The sequence below is a fragment of the Vidua chalybeata genome, chromosome 1, assembly GCF_026979565.1.
Source record: "Vidua chalybeata isolate OUT-0048 chromosome 1, bVidCha1 merged haplotype, whole genome shotgun sequence".
NCBI classification, from domain to species: domain Eukaryota; kingdom Metazoa; phylum Chordata; class Aves; order Passeriformes; family Viduidae; genus Vidua; species Vidua chalybeata.
Genome location: NC_071530.1, coordinates 19,196,873 through 19,216,841, shown reverse-complemented (window position 1 = coordinate 19,216,841; position 19,969 = coordinate 19,196,873). Strand labels below are relative to the sequence as shown.

General features: G+C 35.4%; 1 protein-coding gene across 2 annotated transcripts in view; it reads left to right on the top strand.

Moving 5' to 3' along the window:
* PLXDC2 (plexin domain containing 2) overlaps positions 1-19,969 on the top strand; it is a 247,268-nt gene that overhangs the window by 210,954 nt on the left and 16,345 nt on the right. For both annotated transcript variants that reach the window (XM_053959107.1, XM_053959096.1), the window contains exons 10-12: positions 6,306-6,366; positions 9,339-9,492; positions 10,891-10,929. In XM_053959107.1, the coding sequence (XP_053815082.1) occupies positions 6,306-6,366; positions 9,339-9,492; positions 10,891-10,929 (254 nt within the window). The remainder of the gene's footprint in view (positions 1-6,305; positions 6,367-9,338; positions 9,493-10,890; positions 10,930-19,969) is intronic.

Below are 19,969 nucleotides of genomic sequence, written 5' to 3'. Positions count from 1 at the left end.
CTTTCAGTTCTTACTCTTTTTAGAGTTGTGAATGAGACATAGCAGGGGCAGTAACCCAGCACTAACCAAACCGTGGCTGCAATTCTCTTTCTAGCAGCTCAGATGCTGCTGCCCCCTAGTACTGAATCAGCCATGGTGTACACTGGGTGATTACTGGGGGTTCATGTGTGATAACAGACATGTGAACAGCCCTGTTTCATACTGTCTCTAGGCACCAGGTCATTTTTATACTGTCACAAGGACTCAACTAGTTGTTAATGTTATCAATGTGAGTTTTCTAAAAGAAGTAAAATCCCAGTAAAGTTCCTGAATAAAAAAGAGCATGGGCAATGTGTGAATGAGATCTGTGCCTTGATACACATCACCTGAGACTTGATGTTTTTCAATTTAATTCCCAGCTCTACCATTCATAGGTCTGTGAGTACTATGGGAAACACAGAAGCTGTGAAATAGTGCATGCTCATCTGGTTTTCAGAAAATCTGGGCTTAATTCTAGGTTCTTTTACAAATTCTGTGTTATCTCAGCTGATCATTCCATGTCTCCTATGTTCTGCTTCCTTTTCTCTAAAGTGGAAAAAGAAACATTTTCTCCACAGGCGACTTTCATATTTTTATTTTAAAAATGAGACTAAATCAATGGATATGCAACACTAACTGTAAATCTGAGAGAGTGTCAGCTGCATATTCAAAGAAAGAAAATAGTTCAGACAATCATGTTAGAAAGAAGAGCTAAATTGTGCTTTTTAGGATCACTAACCAGAATGTAAAGTACATCAAGTAGTACTTCAGTGCTGTTTGCATCAAACCTTGAGAAATTACTTGTGTGCCAAACATGTAGTAATGCCAATAGATCAGAATTCTCTGCTAACTTCTGTTGCTATTAGCTCTTTATACTCACATTGTGCAGGTACAAATGCACAAAATCAAAGCAGTGGCAACTGTAATCTGGTACGAGGGACTCAGTGTGGCTCCTTCCCAGAGAACACATTTGATATAAATTTCTGCTGATTCTGTTGGAAATTCCAGTACCATAATCTCAGAAATTTGACTCTAGGGTCCTCCTCTTACACTATCTTTTTTCTTCTAACTGTTCAGAGCCTTGAGCAAAAGCATATTTTTTATTCTTTATCTGCTTTTCAGCATGTTTCCTTTATTGTTGTAACTGACATTAAGTTTATAGAAAATATCCTCCTATTCTTCTTTAATCAGAACTCTGCCAAGTCTCACTTTAACCACAATTTGATCTTTTTCTTTCTAGTGGAATTGAAAATTCTTTTATCTCACTTTTATTCTTAGCCTCTTTCAACAGAAAGAATTCCCTATGGAAGTCTTTATTTTCTACTGCCTATTCAAATGTTGTGTCAGAGTTACAAATATTGAGGCTTGTGCATGTTCAGTCATTTTATGTAAAATAACAGCTTGGGTTTAAACATCTTTTACTTCTATGTTTACTTGATATTTCAGGAGTATTTTACAGAACATGTAGCTATAGTTTTCCAAGTTTTCCATCCCATAAAATTATGGAACCATTGTCAGGCTGAAGATTGACTGCTGAACTTTATTCTACTCTGAGCATCCTTATCATTACCTGAATGCTTTAAATTTTGAGCAGTGCACAATGTTAAAACAGTGGTGGAATTCGGTGTTGCATCAACTATTAATTATGCCTTTGTAACATTCAAATTTTTCATAAATGTTAGAATTGTGCAGGCTGGTTTTAGTTTAGAATCCTTGTATTCAGCTAGTCAGCTATTTTTATTTTACAACAGCAAGATGGGAGCAAATCTTCTTCTGACTACTCAAATTGTCCTCCTATTCTGAAGTACAGTTTGATTAAGCAATATTTAAGTAAAGGATAAATACAGAGAACATATTTATGCTATAATTCAGATACAAGATTTGGAGTACTGAGCTAAGTGATAAGCACCAATGCTATTCAAATATCTTACAAATGCATACCATAGTCACTCACAGTGACACTTCACATGAACTTCATAAGCACTTTGAGCTGTGATTAAGTTCTGCATTTGAAAGTGGAAAATAACAAAGGAAGGAAAATTCAGTCTTTTCCCAGACAGCATGGTGTGACAAGAAAGTGATATTTGAAGGGTGAAGGAACCAAATTGGAGCCTGCTCTGTGGTAAAGGGAGGCAAAACCAGACCAAGCACAAAGATAAACATTTTTTCCCTCCAAAAATCACTCTATAATTAGAGTCATTTTTCAGTCAGACAGACAAAAAGTTACAGTATTTTTTAATATTATTTTATTTTTATTTTTATTTTTATTTTTATTTTTATTTTTATTTTTATTTCAGTCTCACCTTGGAAAGAAATTCCACTTTAAAATGTTCTAATTCTTCTTTTAGTAATTCAAACATCCTAGCAACTGTCTTAATCCTTTCATAATGTGATGGTCCTTCCTCAGTGGTTGAATTCAGAAAAGAGTTCTGCCTCTTCAATTTTCTATTTAATTTTCCAGATTAACCTTTTATTTAGCTGAGTTAATAAACCTTTTAACTGAGCTAAATCATGACATGGTATTTACAAAATAATTTCAGATTTCCAGAATGCCTTTAATTTCCAAAAAATCTCTTTACATGAGCCAAAAAAATACTAGGAAATTATTGGTTTGAATTACATGTGCTGTGCATTTCAATGCTTTTGATTGCCATACTCCAGCTCAACCTGGTGAAAAGGTTTTTCCATACAGACTTTGCCCCTTTTCTTCCCAATAATTCTGCATTATTTCTAGCTTTTACATGTTAAACCTTGATGAATTTTCTGTATTCAGGTTATCTCATTTATTATTATCACTATCATCATCATTAATCTTCACTGAACTCTCTTTAAGAAAAGGAGCAAAGCATTTCATGTCCTGCACTGAATGGACATTTCTTGTCATTCAAATATTCTCTGCCAAATATAGGTAAATAGAATTTGGTAAATAGGATGGCATCTTCAACTCCTTTCTGGCTACATACAGTTCACTGAATGGATTCTGACAGCTTTCTTGTAACTCAGACTGAGCTGCATTAGTTGTGCCATTAGTTGAGCTGCATTAGTAGCTATATGTGTAGAGACATACATTTTCCCTTTCCCCCCTGAACTAGTACTCCAGAGTTCCACACAAATCCTGAAATTCTTTGCATTTTATAAATGTCCCTATTTTCATTTCCTAGAACATTTTTATTATTGCTTTCCTAGGAGCTGACTTCAGTCATCGCTTGAAAATGAAGTTGTTATAAAATAGCCATGTTGACAGATGGCATAAACAGTGCAGCAAATCAAATCTGCTCCAATGTTTTAATGGCAACAGGGAATTATCACCATGCCACTAAAATAAGGTCTTAAAAATGCAGTCAGTAAAGCAGGTGCTGCACTGAAATGACAGTTTCCAGAACTGTAACTCAACGAGGCAGCAACAATAGTAGCTTCTATGGCTGACATGAAGTGATATATGCCTCAAAGGAAGTTCACAAACAGGTTTGCCAGGAGACTATCTCATTCCTGATAAAGCTGCTTTCTGATAATATTGTTTGGACTCACTATGCATCAGTGGAAAATGTTAAATAAGCAGTGCCCAGGGTTTAATGTACTTTTTTTTAAGGCAGAGTCTTCTCAAAACTGCCTCACATGTTTGAAAGAGCCATTCCAAGTCCTTGAGTGTTATATTCAAGTTTTGGTGGTTGGTTAATTCCTGGTGAAAAAAAAAATAACCCCAGAAATTTTACTCACCCCTGTAATTCATTAGTTTGTAAGAAAAGATTTAAGAACTGTAAATAAGTGCACCTGGGATACATTTTTATTAATTTAATCTTTGGAGCCTTAAATTTGACACCATTTAGATATAAGATAAAACATAGGTTTGTTTAATCCCTACTAGCTCTAAGTACACTCGGTTGAATTAGCATAGATATGCAACAGCAGTAACTGCCTCAAGTGGAGGAATTTATGGAGTGGCTCAATTTCATGTCTAAATATTTGGCTTGGTTTTCTGATGTACTGAATATCCTCAAAACCATTTGAGCCAGAGCAGTATGAATAAAATGTAACGGATTTATGAATATTCAGTACATCTGAAAAGTCAGTCCAGTACTGCTTAGAGATGGGCACAGAAGTTGCTAATGAAGATCTTCAAATTTAAAAGAAATGTAGGGGAGACTGAAAAAAAACCCATTCTATTCATACCTGGAATACCATGTCATCATTTCTTTCTGCTTAGTAAAGTTTTTCTTGTTCTTTCAAACATTCACTGAGACAGAATACCATAAAGATGGAGAAGCAGCACTGAGCTCCCAACAGAGTACTGATTCACTCACACTTCAGCAAGAAAGCACTTTTCGAGTGGGCTTTATTCATAGAGTGATTTGGGTTGGAAGGGACCTTTAAAGATATTCTGTGCAGCCCCACTGACATGGGCAGAAACATCTTGTAGTAGATGCAAGGTTCCACAAAGCCCCATCCAACCAGACCTTGAGCGCTTCCAACAATGGGACATTCATGATTTCTCTTGACAGTCTATTCTAGTGACTCACCAGCATCACTGAAAAACTTCTTCCTTACTTCCAATATTAGTCTATTATCTTTCAATTTAAAATCATTTACCCATGTTCTGTCACTACAGGCTTTGATAAAAGGTCTCCATCTTTCTTATAAGCTCCCTTTAAGCGTGGAAAGCCTGTAGAGGGTTTTCCTGGAGCCTTCTCTTCTCCAGGCTGAATAACCCCAATTCTCTCAGCGTGTCTTCATAAGAGAGGTGCTCAGCCCTGTGATCAACTTTGTGGCTCTCCACTGAACTGCTCTAGCACATCAATGTCCTTCCTATGTGAGAGGCCTCGTGCATTGAGAAGGAGGTATAATAAATGTATTTGAACATTTCTCTCTTAAGGGCAATGGGTTTTTGGAGAAGCCAGTTGCTATAGAGTGTGCAAAAATTGGCACCTGTTAGTGTTGGGGTATTTCTTTTAGTAATATTGCAAATGATGAAATGTGGTATGCAATGCAGGTATAACAAGAGAATGAACATTTTTCTCAAAATCTTTTCTCAAAGACATTGAAGATTCTGCTCAGAATAATTATATGGAGATTTTTCTTACCCCAAGTGTTTTGTTAACATTGTTTACATCTTCTTGTAACATCCTCTCCTACTATAAAAATAATTACAGTGTTCCATTCTTCCAAATGAACTGTTCCCTTGCTTGAAGTAGGTAGTACTTGACATGTCTTGTCAAGTACTTTCAATTCTTTGTAAACAATAAAAGGACCCTCAAATACAGCTAACCATAACAGTGGCCTTATTTGCTTGCCTAGTCTTACTAAAAGACAGCAAAAAGTTGTTTTAATACATTCAGGTAAGTTATGACCATGGGTGCCAAAACATCACCCTGTCTCATAACAAAATACTGCAGGAAATGAATGCAGAAACCAAAAACAAACCCTTCAAAATAAAAAACATCCTAGCTGGCAAGAATCTCCTTCAAAGCTGAACATCGTGGTTTAGTTATTTGCTTGCCATTTTAATAATGTTTTCTGTTTGTGATGCTACCTGTTGTCTAGGCAACACAAACTTACTCTACAATTGCAGATAATACTCTTGAGAGATGGGGATTTCCAGAGGAATCATTACATTAAAGTGTTACAAGTTTCTTAAAAAATTATTTGTTACATACAGCAAAAGAGAAAGGATATTGCAAACAGGTTATTAAACTCACCTAACTTGATAAGAAATATGCATGCAATATAAGTTTTCTGCATTTAGTGAGGAGGTAGAAGCAGCTGTACAGTGTTCTCTATTTGTCACGGGGAGTGTTCAGAGGAGCTGTAGACATTGATCAAATGGCTATATGTGCATCTTGATGTCTCTGACCACTCTGCCTCATAAACCCAGTGACTGGTTCACTGCATCCTTTGTGGGATTAAATTTTCCTGGCTAAGTCTGGACAATAATAATTAAACTAATTTACATCTATATGGTTGACATCAAACTTAAAAATGAGTCAGTGACATCTTAAGAATAATTATCCAGTGGTAGGGATATATTCCTATTTAAAAATGATAAATAAATTTTAAAAATTAAAATAAAGTCTCATCATTGAAACACCTTTCACTGAAGTGGATTAAAGGAGAGACTCAAATTGTAAGCAAAAGCATCTTGAATAAAAATGATACCATATAAAACATATGGATTTAAAATCACATCATTTACTTATTCTTTCTGTCACTCTGTTCTGTTCCTCTCCCTCCCTTTATTCTTTTTTTCCTCCTATTTCCATCTGGACAACCTCTATCTATTTCATCATTTAAAGATGCTCAAGTGGATTTGATCGTCACCGGCAAGATTGGGTAGACAGTGGCTGCCCTGAAGAGGTATGTGAGTAGTTTACATCCTCAGCCCATCAGAGGCAATTTATATAGTTATGATGTTTTTGTTTAAATTATTCAGATCATAAAGCATGGTTTCAAGGCCAAAGACATACTATATTTGTCATTCAGGGGAAATCCCATAAGGCATAACAAAAAAGAATAATCTGAGGAGTTTCACTCCCCATTTGAGGGAATAAAATGGACAAAAATTAAAATTTTATCTTTGGGAAACTACTTTAATTAAACAAAACCCCAAAAAACAGAAAGATTACTCCAAAACAGTGTCCCTGTGCTCATTTTCTTTTAGATCTCTGACTTCTGCCAGAAAAGGAGAAGAAACTGTGATGTTCCTTATTTCAGAAAACCCCTTGCAAGAGTAGCCTCAAGTGAAAAACAGACATTGCATTTCGATTGTGAAAACTTGCCAAAACATTTTATATAGAAGAATTTACACAGATACATTCAAAGAGATAAAATAAAAATAGTAATTGAAATAAAAATTTAAAAGCCCTCACACAACTAGCCTACATGGCATTTTGATTTCTATTCATGGAGATGCAGTGAGAGGATGAAAATGATAGCTGACTGTGGTAGTGGTGGGCTGTCAAACAGGGACCATAACCCTCCTCTGAAAGTTATCTGGGGTACTCCTAGACCAGAGAAGTTCATTTTCAATAAACATTTATAAAGATGATTATTGATGATGATGATGATGATGATGATGATGATGACGATAACTTTCCAGTTTAAAAAGACCCTTTACAAGCATTTTGGGCTTGAGGTTTGGGATTTTTTTTTTCATTTTCCGTTTTGTTTTGTTTTTGGGTTTTGGTTTTTTTTTTTCCATGTTGGAATTGTGGCAATAGGAGCAAATCAATTTATGGCACTTTTAATCTTCTGGGGGCCATAAAAAAAAGCAGATATTTTTCCATTTTTGCTGAACAAGCTAAATATCCTCATGAGTTTCAGCAACATGGGCCTTCTGAAATGTCAGGTGAAATCCAGGGCAAAACATAGCCCCAGCTGTCTAGTGAGAAAAGCACATTCTGTTTTATTTTCAGTAGAAGCAAAGAGAATAAATGCTATAAATCCATATTAATGGAAGAATATTTTTTTTTGTAACTGTAATTGCAAGATAACTGCAACCTACATACTGCCTTATTACATGGCCTTGAAGCTTCAGCTTTGCAGTTTGTCACCAACTGATTTGCAAGCAAAATTTCTGAGATATTTATTGTCTGTGGAGGGCAACCTTTTTAAGAACATAAGATAAAAGTTGCTGGGAACATGTGTTATTTTGATGCACAACCCTTGTATGCTTTAATCCAGATTATAATTAGCTAGGACACAATTGCGCTTGCAAATTAAGATATCGAAAAACTTTTCTTTGCAGGACATTAACATTACCTTCTGCTTCTCCTTTATTGTTTCAGTCCAGCATGTGCTACAAGGTTTAGTGCATGATCTGAGAGGAAATTATCGATGCACTAAGTGTATCTGAGAAATTAATAGCTTAATTTGCACCGTTTTGGGCTACTTGGTGGCAGTTGACTGTCGAGCTTTTAGGCTCCGTGGAGTAGATGCAACAGCTTGCTTGGCATCTTCCAGAATTATGCCTGAGCTGACTGCTAGAGTTCCAGGAAGGATCAATAATTAGCCCACAATGGTTCATTTTAGATGCTTCACTCAAGAGGATAAATAATGAGGATTCTCATAGTAAGGTTTCTTTATTTTTAATATAGATTTGGAGCTAAATTTTAACTAAATTGCATCAGTGAAATTAACAGTATTTTTTAAGAAAAATTCAAAGAAATGTAAAGAATAATTATACTGCAGATACTGAGATATTTCTGTAATGTAATAAATATTTTTGAGGAAAAAAATAATGATAAAATATCTGTGAATATTAAAAGAAAGACAATGCCCACTGGGTTTTGACAGCCAGATCTCAATAAAATGAAATAAAGGTTTGCATGACTCCACTTCCCACTGAAATGAATGGGGACAGCAGGAGTTAGATGCAGTTCCCATATTTGCTGAAAGATAATTGGATGTATTTTCCTGCGAAACTGTGTGAACCATAAAATAAATTATTAATTGCAACTTCAGAATTTTAAAAATGTCCAGATTTTGGGAGAAAAAAAAAAGAGCAAACAGACTCTATATTGGTATCAAAATACTTGCTCATGCAAATAAATATTTAATAATTATATTATAATAATTTTATTATTTTATTGCTTTTATTTTATAATAGTTTTATATTTTATATTTTTTATTTTTATATGTATAATTATATATTAATATATTATCTTGATTTATATATTTATTTATTTTAGATATTAAAATATATTTTTTATGTTTTAATAGATACAAATAATACATTACATTGTAATATTATGTTGAATTAATAAGTATATAGTGAATGGATTGATTTATTGTAGTAAATACATATTCTATAGGCTGAATACATGCACACATTTTACACATCTATGTGTGTTCTCTTGTGATAATTACATGTAAAGCCTAATTAAATGCCCCAGTTAACTACACATTGTTCACTATGAAGAGCTACTATTTAATTCCCAGATATCTTTTTTAACATGTTTTATGTCAACTGGGTTGATGGCAGTGAGCTTTCTTAACAGAAGAGTGAAAATCTGCATTATAAAGTTAGATGTTAAACTCTGATTGAGGGAAATAACAAGTTTGACGATCTGGGGTGACTTTGTAATTAGCAACTAAGAGTTGTAAATTTTGTAGATAAATGAAAAAATATGTTGCTGAATGCTGCACAGAGACTTGAAAGGGGAAAAGGAAAAAAAAAACTATAAGGAAAAGCTTTTGAAATTTCTTTATCTAGAGTTCTATTTTCACTCTTTTCATCACAGCAACTTTTCTGTGATTAAATTCTTCATTCTTGACAGTTTCCACTGAGAATTAATTTTCTCTTCCTTGTTTCTGTTGTTTCCCAACAGTCAAAGGATAAGATTTGTGAGAAGAATATAGACACAACTGAAACACCTCTGTACTCCACCACCACCCTTCTGCCAACCACCACAAGGTTCAGAGTTTTAACAACCACCAGAGGATCCACCACTTCCCACCTTCCAACCAGCCTGCCCACAGAAGGTGACATGTATACACTGCATTTTTACACTTGAATAAAAGCAATTTACAACTCAGAAAGAAATTTATTTCCTTTAAGTATGTGTTGATAACAACCTTTTCCCTCTGGGGCAGCAGAAGGAGATGGGAATTGCATTCAAGGCTCTTGCTTTTAAATTGCTCCCTCTTGCACCAGTAAGGTGAAAAGGGGATGAAGGCTTGAGGAGAGGATGCTGATGGAGAAGCAAGGACAAGTTAGGAAGACTTAATGAAAACTTGAGGTTACAGTGACTTTTTCATGTTCCTTTACATTCAGGCAGTAGTCCAAAACCTGCTGATATAGTAGCAGTAAAGGTCCCTGCTAAATCAAGAAGAAATTCCCATCACAGACTTAATGAGTTAGTAATTCTATTTAGCCAGGTGAAAATTATAGATAATCCAAAATAAAAACTTCTTTGAAATATGCCTATTTACCTTTTTTCAGTCAGTTGACACTGTTCTTTTCATGTAGTGCTCACTGTTGTGAAGTAGTTTCTCTAGGCTTCTGAATTGAATTAACTGGGTAAGCAATGGTGGATCAGTTCTCATCCTCTTACCAGTGGCTGCTTAAGCCTTACCTTTTTGAGCTTGGGATATCCTGCTTTCCTGCTTTTGGAGGAATTCATCTGGGCAAGAAAGCTAATTCATATTAATCAAGGAACATCTATAAAATGGATGTGGGTGTGTGTGTGTTTGTTGAAATTGTATGTTAACACAAGAAAAAGTACTAGGTACTGATTTTCCAAGTAGCCTGTGACAGGAAAATTTGAGCTGAAGGCATTTCAAAGTGGTAATCTACTGATAAGAAAGGCTGGTTTAAAGCAATAAAAGTTTAGAAACTGTCAGCACAGCATTTGGATTGCATTAAAAGGAATATTGTCTGGCATTCTGTTAATTAAAATTGACAAGAAAAAGAGGAATAATTAAGAAAATTTGGTTTAGTATTAGTAGACTTTTCCAAGATTCTTCAAAAAAAACTAAGTCATTGTCTTACTTTATTGACATATGTTAATTCATATAGTCTTTAATATGATAGAATGCTCAAGCTATGTGTGAACGTGTGAAAAAATCATATATGAATTATTTATAAACATTATGAGACAGACTCTCATACCCATATTTGCTAGTGTTTTGAATCCTCCTCAATGCTTTAACACTCATAAATGGTATTTTTTTTTTTTTTATTTTTTTTTTTTTTTTTTTTTAGTGGTAAGAAAGTGTAGTGCTCAGTGTAAGAAAAACCACAATCTAGTTCTCATTGAGTTGAGTACCAAATAATTTTCTTGTTGTGGAATGTTTTTATCACTAGAAATTTGTTGTTAAAGTGATTCATAACCTTGAAAAAAGTTTTTTCCTTCAACTAATTTTGAATTTCCTTTATAGATGACACCAAGATAGCACTGCACCTAAAAGATAATGGAGGTAAGAGATATTTTTTTTTGTCTGTAAATAGTGTCAGTAATTTGTCACATTATACTCCACTGAACTTTATTAATCAAAATCTGATTGTAGAAATAGTTTTTACCAGACTCTCAAGGGACATCTGTGTAGAAGATAAGTAGGGCAAATAAGCTTAGGAACTGCTTAGGAAACTAAATATTTACAATTCTCTTTAGCATTCTATAATTAAAGAGCTTGTTCAATTATGGGCATATTAAGTAAATTTTAATTGTATTAAAACAGTTATTGACTAGTAATGCAGTATTAATACAGTTATTGACTATAATAATGCAGTTTTATTTAACTGTTTTAAGAGAGTATATGATGCTAGTTCTAAATAATAATATTGTGCTATAAAGTCATTCATAGTAGTGAATCATTACATGGCATTTTGTTAATAAGCATACCCATTTTTATCTATGTCTGTACTAGCAGAGACCCTGCACATTCTCCATGTGCAAGTTAATAAGATCACTTTGCCATAAAGGCTCCTGTTAAATGAGGCTCTGCAGGGGGACTACTTTTGTCATCATCTTTGTGAGTTCAAGGACTGAGACCTGTGTTTTTTCCTGCTCTCTTTGAAGTGGATGAGAATTTCCCTACTAGAATAGGACTGAGCTGTTAGATGTCGCCTGCACCTGTATTCATTGCCGAAGTAGGGCTAGCTGAGGTGAAAAGGAAGATTTGGGCTCATTTCTGAAGGCTGCAGAATGGTCTATCAAAGCAGAGGAAGATTTGCTGGGCAAATTTAAATAAATCACATTTCCACTGATATTAAGGGGAATATTATTGGCTCTGATTGCCTTTCCAAGCAGGGAGCGTGAAGTTTCACGGGTCGAGGGAACAGGTAGCCAAGTGTGGCAGCAGGCACAGGCAGGGCACAGCGTGAGTCCAGCAGCTCAGGGAAGCAACAGGGGTCAACCCTGGTCTAGTGACCATCAGCTGAGTCTGCAGCAATGAGGCAGACCCAGGGACAAAGAAGGGAGCAGCGACTCAGCAAAGTGGCATAGCTGCCAACAGACAGCTCAGGAAAGGACCAGAGGAAGCATCTCCCATCAGTGGTCCTAGAAAAGGTGAGATGATGAACCACGTCTGCACAGGAATTCTGCAACAGCAAAAGGATAAACAGTTCCAAGGCCCATTTAAGGAGGCACATTCCATGGTATGTGAGTGGAGACAAGCTATCTTTAGTGTTGGTCCAGGATACAAAATCAGGAATGGGATTGAATATAGGTTCATCTGCAGCATAGCTTAGGTTTGGACCTGAGCTTACATGGAGACTCCAACATCATGGGCAGAGATCCCACATACAGCAGTCCAGAACAGCTGAGATATAGCAGCTTCTCAGGACCCTCACAGAGAATTATTCAAGTTTTGAAAAAACACAGAGTGCAGATGCTGCTTAGTTTGTTGGTCTCTTTTCCTGTCATTTGTTTTTCAGTCATATTCAGCCATTATTTTCTCCTTCCCTCAAACTAGAGATCTGTTCACTGTATGGCAGGCAGTTGTCATCCTCGTCCTTGCCTCTGTCATTTTGCTGTCACCAACGACAGCATGGCTGGTCACATGCTGTATTGGGCATTAAATTGTCCATTTGTTGGCAGTGGTGTTTTTTGATATTGCTTTGATGCATAAGTGATCCCTTGGAATAAAGTGTAAACTCAATGTGGTACTTTTAAGCATTTTGTCTATGGAAATATCCCTGAAACTTTATTTCTCTCTTGAAATCAAATTGCTTCTTATTTTATTGTGAAAAGTGCTTCAGTGCTCTTAGAAGTCAATAGTCAGCACTTCATTTTCCTGTTCCATGTCTGCTCTGAACTGGAGGTCTATTCCTGGCTGAAAAGTGCCCACATTCTGCCCTGTGAGACAACACTCCATGGCAGGAGGCTGACCCAGAAACAGCTGACTCAGGCAGCTCTTCATCATGAGCATCTCATACACAGCTCAAAAGTGTACGCTGTTATAGAAAAACTTATTCCAAAAGTGGGGTTTAGAAAACAAATCCATGTTTCTTTCAGTTTGGGAATTGCAGAGGGATTGGTTTTTCACTTGTTTATTCTGTGCCCAAGATCTGAAAAGGAAAACTATGTAAAAGTGTTGAGTCCTACAGCAAATTATAGATAGCTGTGGCCTACTTGGTAGGTGGGGTGTAGGGTTTGATGCATTGGTTATATATAGAAAGTTCATTTCTACAGAGAAAGCTGCTGCATTTTAGTAGGACAAACCAACACCTGATGCAAGTATTCATTTTCCTTGAGCTTTCCTTTTATTCTTGAAATTAAAAAAAAAATAAAATTACTTCAAACAACACAAAAGCAAAGCAACACTCCAGGATTTCTCATTCACACAGTAAATGTATCTTTTAATCTGAGAAGTTCTTTTTGATGAATCTTCAATTATGCATTGAATTTTCTAGTGTCCCCTAGATTAGACTCAGATAAAACCTCTGTAGCCGCAGGCACATTCTTTGATTGTCTGTGGTTTGTCAGCCTTTCATAAAGAGTAGATTATTCCAGGTCATGAATACAGGGTCTTTACTTTCTCACACTAAATTCTTTAAAACTCTAATGAAAGGGAACCCTTTATAATGGAAAACCAAAGCTATATTGGATCAATGATTGCCTATAGTTTGATGTGTCCTTGGGTGATAGCAGTCAATATCTTGTTAGGTAGATCAAAAGGATTCCATAGAAATTCTACATCTCACCTATGTCTAGAACTTTTGAAACCAAATATTATAAATTTATAAATTATTATAAATTTAATTTTTAAATTTAGGTCATACTGCTTTGGCCTTTTTAATTATATGAGAAAATCTTTTGCAACTGTACTGTAATCTACCCGGAGTTTTGCAGCATATCTTAATGTACATTTCAAATTTGCTTGGTTTTGTTTCTTCTGCCTGCCCTCTTTCTTTACAGACATGACAGATGCCTATTACATACATGCCTAGACCATTTTAAAATACAGGTGGCATGTCATCACAATTTTTGTTATATATTTGTTCTCCTTAAGATGACAAGCATTTTATAAATTCTAAGAGATGTCCAGCACTAAAAATGTACAATATTTTTGTTATTAACTTCAGTTGTTTTTTCATTTTCTTAAAATTTAACACAACTGACTAAACAGTTTAAAAGCCTAATTTTTCTTAAAAACTGTGAGCAATTGGCCATGGCTATCCTGTAATGAAATATTTTCTTGTTGAGAACTCTATGGTGGATGATTTAGATGATTGGCCAGCACATCTAGACATTTTATTTGACCTTTTTAGACACTTTGTTGTGATGATTAGATTGCTATGAGTCCCCCACAGTCCTTCAGCTTTAAAACTTGAAAGAGAGGTCTATTACTTTTGGACAGCAGGTATCAGGCAAATGCTACACTTTTCAGTCATCAAAGTGTACAGAAATTTCTGTTTCAAAAAAAGGAAAGTTGTGGAGAAAAAAAACCAAACCAAACCAAAACAAAACAAAAAAGAAAAAAATTTGAGGAAAAACACTGTTTTATTTATTTGTTAACAAGTTCATCCCGACATGTGTAGTTCTAGGAAATGTCCATATCATGTTTTTTTCACTCTCATCTGGACATTTTCAAAGATGGTTTGGATACAGCTAACAGGAATGTACTAACAGGATTAACACTTGGGCTACAGTGAGCTTAATTTGATTTTGAGAGATTAGGAAACTTAGTTAGAAATGACCAAAATGTAGGCAAAGTTTTTGAAACAAAGTACTTTTATATATTTTATATATGGTGATAAATTAGTGAAGTAAGGATTTCCCTGAAGAAAACTGGCCATAAAATTTACTTTATCTGTGCTGTGACATGTGCTGTAATTGTAGAAATAAAATCTTTTTGTATAAATAAAATCTTACCAAAGAGCAGTTTTGAAAAGGGTTCTATCAATAGTCTTGCAAACAGAAGAAAAAAGACAGAAGTGTCAGACCAGAGTGAAATGGAATAGGTGGTGATAGATAGAAATGTACTCATAGGATAAAAATATGAAGCTAGGTAGATTAAAGAAAAATTAATCACCTTCATTATCAGATAAATCAGAAAGAACTCTGTAAACAGAGGCTATCTGAATTTTTACCTTTTTTCTTTTATTTAGGTCAGAAGAAATTCCAAAAGGAGCAAATAAAATATTACTCAAATAAATCAAGGATTGTTCCTATATTTGATTTCACACTTCAGATTATAGGTTAAGAAATGCTGATACATCTCCCCATTTTACTCTCTATTTCTCTCTAAACTTTTCCAAGCTGTTTCTCCTCTCTCATTTCTCTGCAGCCTCTTCTCAGCTCAAGTTAGAAACAGGTCTTGAGATAAATTAGAAATCTCTCTTGTTGTCTTTGGTATGATCAAAGTTGAACTTTAGACCCAACTAAATTCCCTAAATGCTGGCCCCTGGTTTCTGCAAATTCAGCTGTAATACTCAGAATAGGAAAGCAGAATGAAACATGAAATGATGGACCAAGTGTAATTCAAGCTCTTTCTTTCCAGGAAAACTTGTGATTTAAGGAAAGCCTATACAGTTTTGCTGGGGTTCAGTATGGTATTACATTCATATCTGATATCAGATATCTTACTGAAATTGAGCCAAAGCCAGGAACACAAGCTTAGAAAAGCAATAGCCTCTTATATAAATATTCCAAACTTCCTCATGCATCAGGCACAGGAAGAAATATATCTTAGATACTATATGCAGTGGCCAATGGGCTACATGCATGTTTCTTAAAGACAGTACAAATTAAAAGTTCTGGACTCATCCATACTGGTTGAAAAAATAAAATATTGCATCAATAATTTTTATTCATATTGGTGGCATAAATAAACTGTTATTTTCCACTTGCTTCATGGTACTTTGAACTGTACTTAAATGTTTCTTATAACAAGACATCTGTGCCTTTTCCAGAATTTTTGCACCTCCACTTCATCCCAGTTGTGTTGTCATCATCTTATTACAGATATTATCACAAGATATATAAAAAGCCCCATCAATCCAATCAAATAATGGCAGAGATTTTCCAAAGTCGTGACACTGGCATGCAAATAACCCCTAGAAATAAAATATTACTTTCTCCTTGAGCAAAAAAGGACATTTTTCATCATATTAAGTGTTATATATCACATTGAAGAAGCATGATGTTAAAAAAACAGAAGAGCTGTGTGTAGACACTTCAACTTATATTGAAGTTGAGCATACTAGGTTTGTTTCTCTTCAGTTTTCTAAGATAGATTGAAAATGATGTATGGTATTCTACTCTTACAGTTGTCACGATTTTGTTGTAAAGGCACACAGCTGACTTTGTTAGTCCCACATTTACATTTTGCTGACTTTGTACCAGATAAAAGGGTTAATGGGAAAACCCCATGTAGCTCTAAGTGCAGATCTTAAGGAGGACTACATGGGAAAAAACTGGATAAACTTTTAAGAAAAGCCTGCTTTCCTTAATGTTATATCATCTGCTCCTGTTGCTGTCACAGTGCTATGGCAGTGTGACAGCTGCTAGGGCACACAAAGACCCTGTGGTCTTCTGTCTCTAACTTCCTACTCTACATGGAATTCAGCCAGTTTTGCAGTTAGTAGCCTTCTCCAATCTTCTCTACACAGTTCACTTGTCTTTGACATCGGTGTGCATGGGTCACTGTAAAGAATGGCAAAAATGTAGGTCAGGTGAAGGAAGGCTCATATAGTTGTACATTTTGCATTGAACTTGAAATACCTGAAGTTGCTCTGTTTCCTTCAGGTGTAGTGTGAAGGAACTACACCTAAAGAGGTGTAGTGTGCACTGTGGTGAGTAACTCTACAAGCATTACACACAGCATTAGAGAGGAACAGACCGCTTTACCTTATTGTCTTGTTTTTGCTTTCAGTAGCTTTCAATGGGGTGACAGAATTGAAATTCTTATAAATAGCTGACTTTTTTGTTCATCTGAATTTGAGTCAGCTGCTTTTACTGGCAAATGGTGTGGTCCTTTGTGGTACTTATTGAGCTTCTCGAGGACAACTGTTTGATGCTACTAAGTATTGTAATGGCTTACATGGTCCCAACCGGCTCAAAATAAAATTAATACAGATGACAACTGTTGTAGCATTAGGTGATATTTCACAGCAGAAAAATGAAAGCCCTTAGCTAGCATATTTAGAGTACTGTCATCCTATAAACAGAGGGATTTGATTGTAATGCACTCTCATCTATTTACTACACTAAGCAGTTGATCAGTCTTGGAGAGACTTACTGAGTTGCCTTGGGTCCTACAGAAAATTGATAGCAAAGCCAGATACTGAATTCTGATTTTGTGTGTTATAGTTCATAATATTCTCACTCAGAGACCACCTTTCATTTCTTACATGCAATTGAAAATCAATTTTTAAAGCATTAGCTGAGCCATAACTTAATAAATCATCATGAAACCAAGTAAAGCAATGGCTTAACCTCAAAATGTTAACAAATGCTAAGGGATTAAACCCACAAATCAAGAAAATCACACTCCATTACTGTGAATAAGTTGAGAACTCCAGAGCATGCTGTTCCTAAAACAGGTGGAGAGAAAATTTTTGTGGGGATTCCCTTCAGTCTCTGGAGAATCCTTCGAAGTGCACATTCCCTTATTACCTCCCACAGGTCATTAAACATATTTTCAGGAATCTGTGTTATGTAGAGGGAAAAAACTTGTGTGTGAAGAACCACATACCTGCCCCATAAAGCAGGGAGTCTCCTGGTATATTCACATTCCAGATGTAAATGGAGGCCCAGAAGAGGGAAAAAATCTGGTGGCTCTATTGAAGCTCACTGTACCTGTAAGCCTGTGTGCTCAGCTGTCCTAAACATTATGTTCTCCCTCTTGGCAGAAGCCTAACTCAAACCCACAGTCATGCAAACAGGAGTGATACAGTTTCCAGGCTAGAAATTATATATGTAATAGAGTGGAGAGCTGGTGAGTGAACTTGAGCCGTAGTTGCCCCAGAACATGCAGCAAGAGAAGGTGTCGCTCTTTTGCTGGCCAAAAAGGAGAAAATGTATTCTTCAGGTAAAAAGAGGGGAGAAAAGAGCCAAGCTTAGGACTGAGTTATCATCTTCAGGCTGATTGCTCCTATTTAAATCATCTATTTCCCTGGCTTTGAGTCTCAGTCAGGAGGGTCAAATAAAGTATTGTGTTTTATCCCTTAATGATTCATGTGCATATAAGTGAGTTTGAATTGGAGGTTCAAATCCAATGTTTTTTTTCCTGATGGTCTTTTACCATCTGATTAAAATCCAAGACCAAAAAGGAATGCCATGGTTTTTGGAGGGAAAAGCAAAATTTTATTTTCCAAGTCTGCAACGAAATTCTACATTTTTGTCTGTCATTCACCTTTTGTTCCACATCACTTTATATAAAGGAAATTTTCTAGCCAGGAAGTACCAGAAGTTCATCCATTTTTCCTCAGTTTTCCTGTAAAATATTTTGTATCTCTCTTCTCACAGACAGAGATAGTAATCTCTGGAAATTAGACTCTTTTGCATCTCATATCATAAGAGGTGTAAAGGTATCTATCACAATTTTATTTTCTCCTTTATAAAACTATCACAGTAAAAACTTTTTGTAAACTTTAAAATTAGATAATATAAAACAATGTATTTCATTATTTTGCAAACCTCAAGGGTTAATACGCAGTTATGAGAAAAATAATGTTGGCAATGTACCCTCAATATGCTTACAAACAGCAAGTAGCAGATTGTAAACTCTAAAAAGCAGTCTCAGTTTGTAGACACCTTTGTTCTGTTAAAGTCAGTATCACAGTCCTGTGTGCCATGGCAAAATGAGATTTTCAATTTTCATTCCTTGAAGTTTTTTTGTTTTCCTATTCCAAAAGAAGCTAGCCCAAGAGTAACTGGAGACATAACAGTTATTTTAAATCAAAGACTTTATAGTGTTTATGTGTTTCTAATGGATACAATAGGAACATTTTCATTGTGTTTTCACTTTTATTTTTTTAAACATTCCAGCTATTTCTTGTTCAGATTCTATGCCTTTATATTAGGGAAAAAAGGCTACTTGCTGTTTCTATCCAGTCATGCAGCACCTAATGAGAAATAGACTGACCTTGGAGATATTAACAGGCTCCTTCAGCTTAAAGTTTAATGCATTTAAGAGTTTGAGAAGACATTACAACTACAGAGTATATTATATGTAACAATTGCTTCTTGAGCATAAGAAAAGGAAAATCTGAGGAAAAATTCCATAGAGAAAACTCCTTTTGGGAAAGAATTGGTCATAAAACAAATAGCCTTCCATGGGTTTAGCCTTGCCTGGAACAACAGACATGCTTTGATAATCTTAGTAAGATTTCTACACCTGAAAAAGTTTCCAAGTCCTTGTTTTTTTATCGATTTCCCTTGGTGGTTTTTTAAAAGAACTGACAGTTGATTTTGCAGCAAAGAATATATTCAGTGTTGACAACACTGTTTATTGTCTCAGTGCAAAGATAGTGAAATCCTTTTCTCGTGAGTATTTGAGCCCTGGGGTCAATGGACTGAATTTCCATTATGGATATTACAAGTTACTTAAACTTGTTGTAATTTAAGGAAAGCATTTCTTTTGATTCATTATGTTTTTGCATTTGGCGTTGTGATCACTGCGCTGATGTCCACACAGTGCTCCACCCTTGACTAGCAAAAATCTGGGCAGGCAGTTGACATCTGTGCTGTTTCAATGAGACTGTGTTCTAGTTTGCAAAGCTGGATGCTAAAAGCTGAGAAAATATCAGATCAAAAGGGATTAAACTGATGACCTTTATAGAGTGGTTAGGACCTTTGCTGAAGTCCAACATTTTTTGAAATGCAGAATATGATGTTATGCCTTCAACCATAACATAGTAACAATAAATTGCTCGTTTAGTGCAAATTGGCCTGAAAATGGGTACAAGTGACAAAGTAGTTTTTGATGCACAAATGTGAAATTGAAGTAAAGAGTATGAAACTGTCAAAAAGATAATTATGAGACAAACGATGAATCCTGTGCTCCTTTG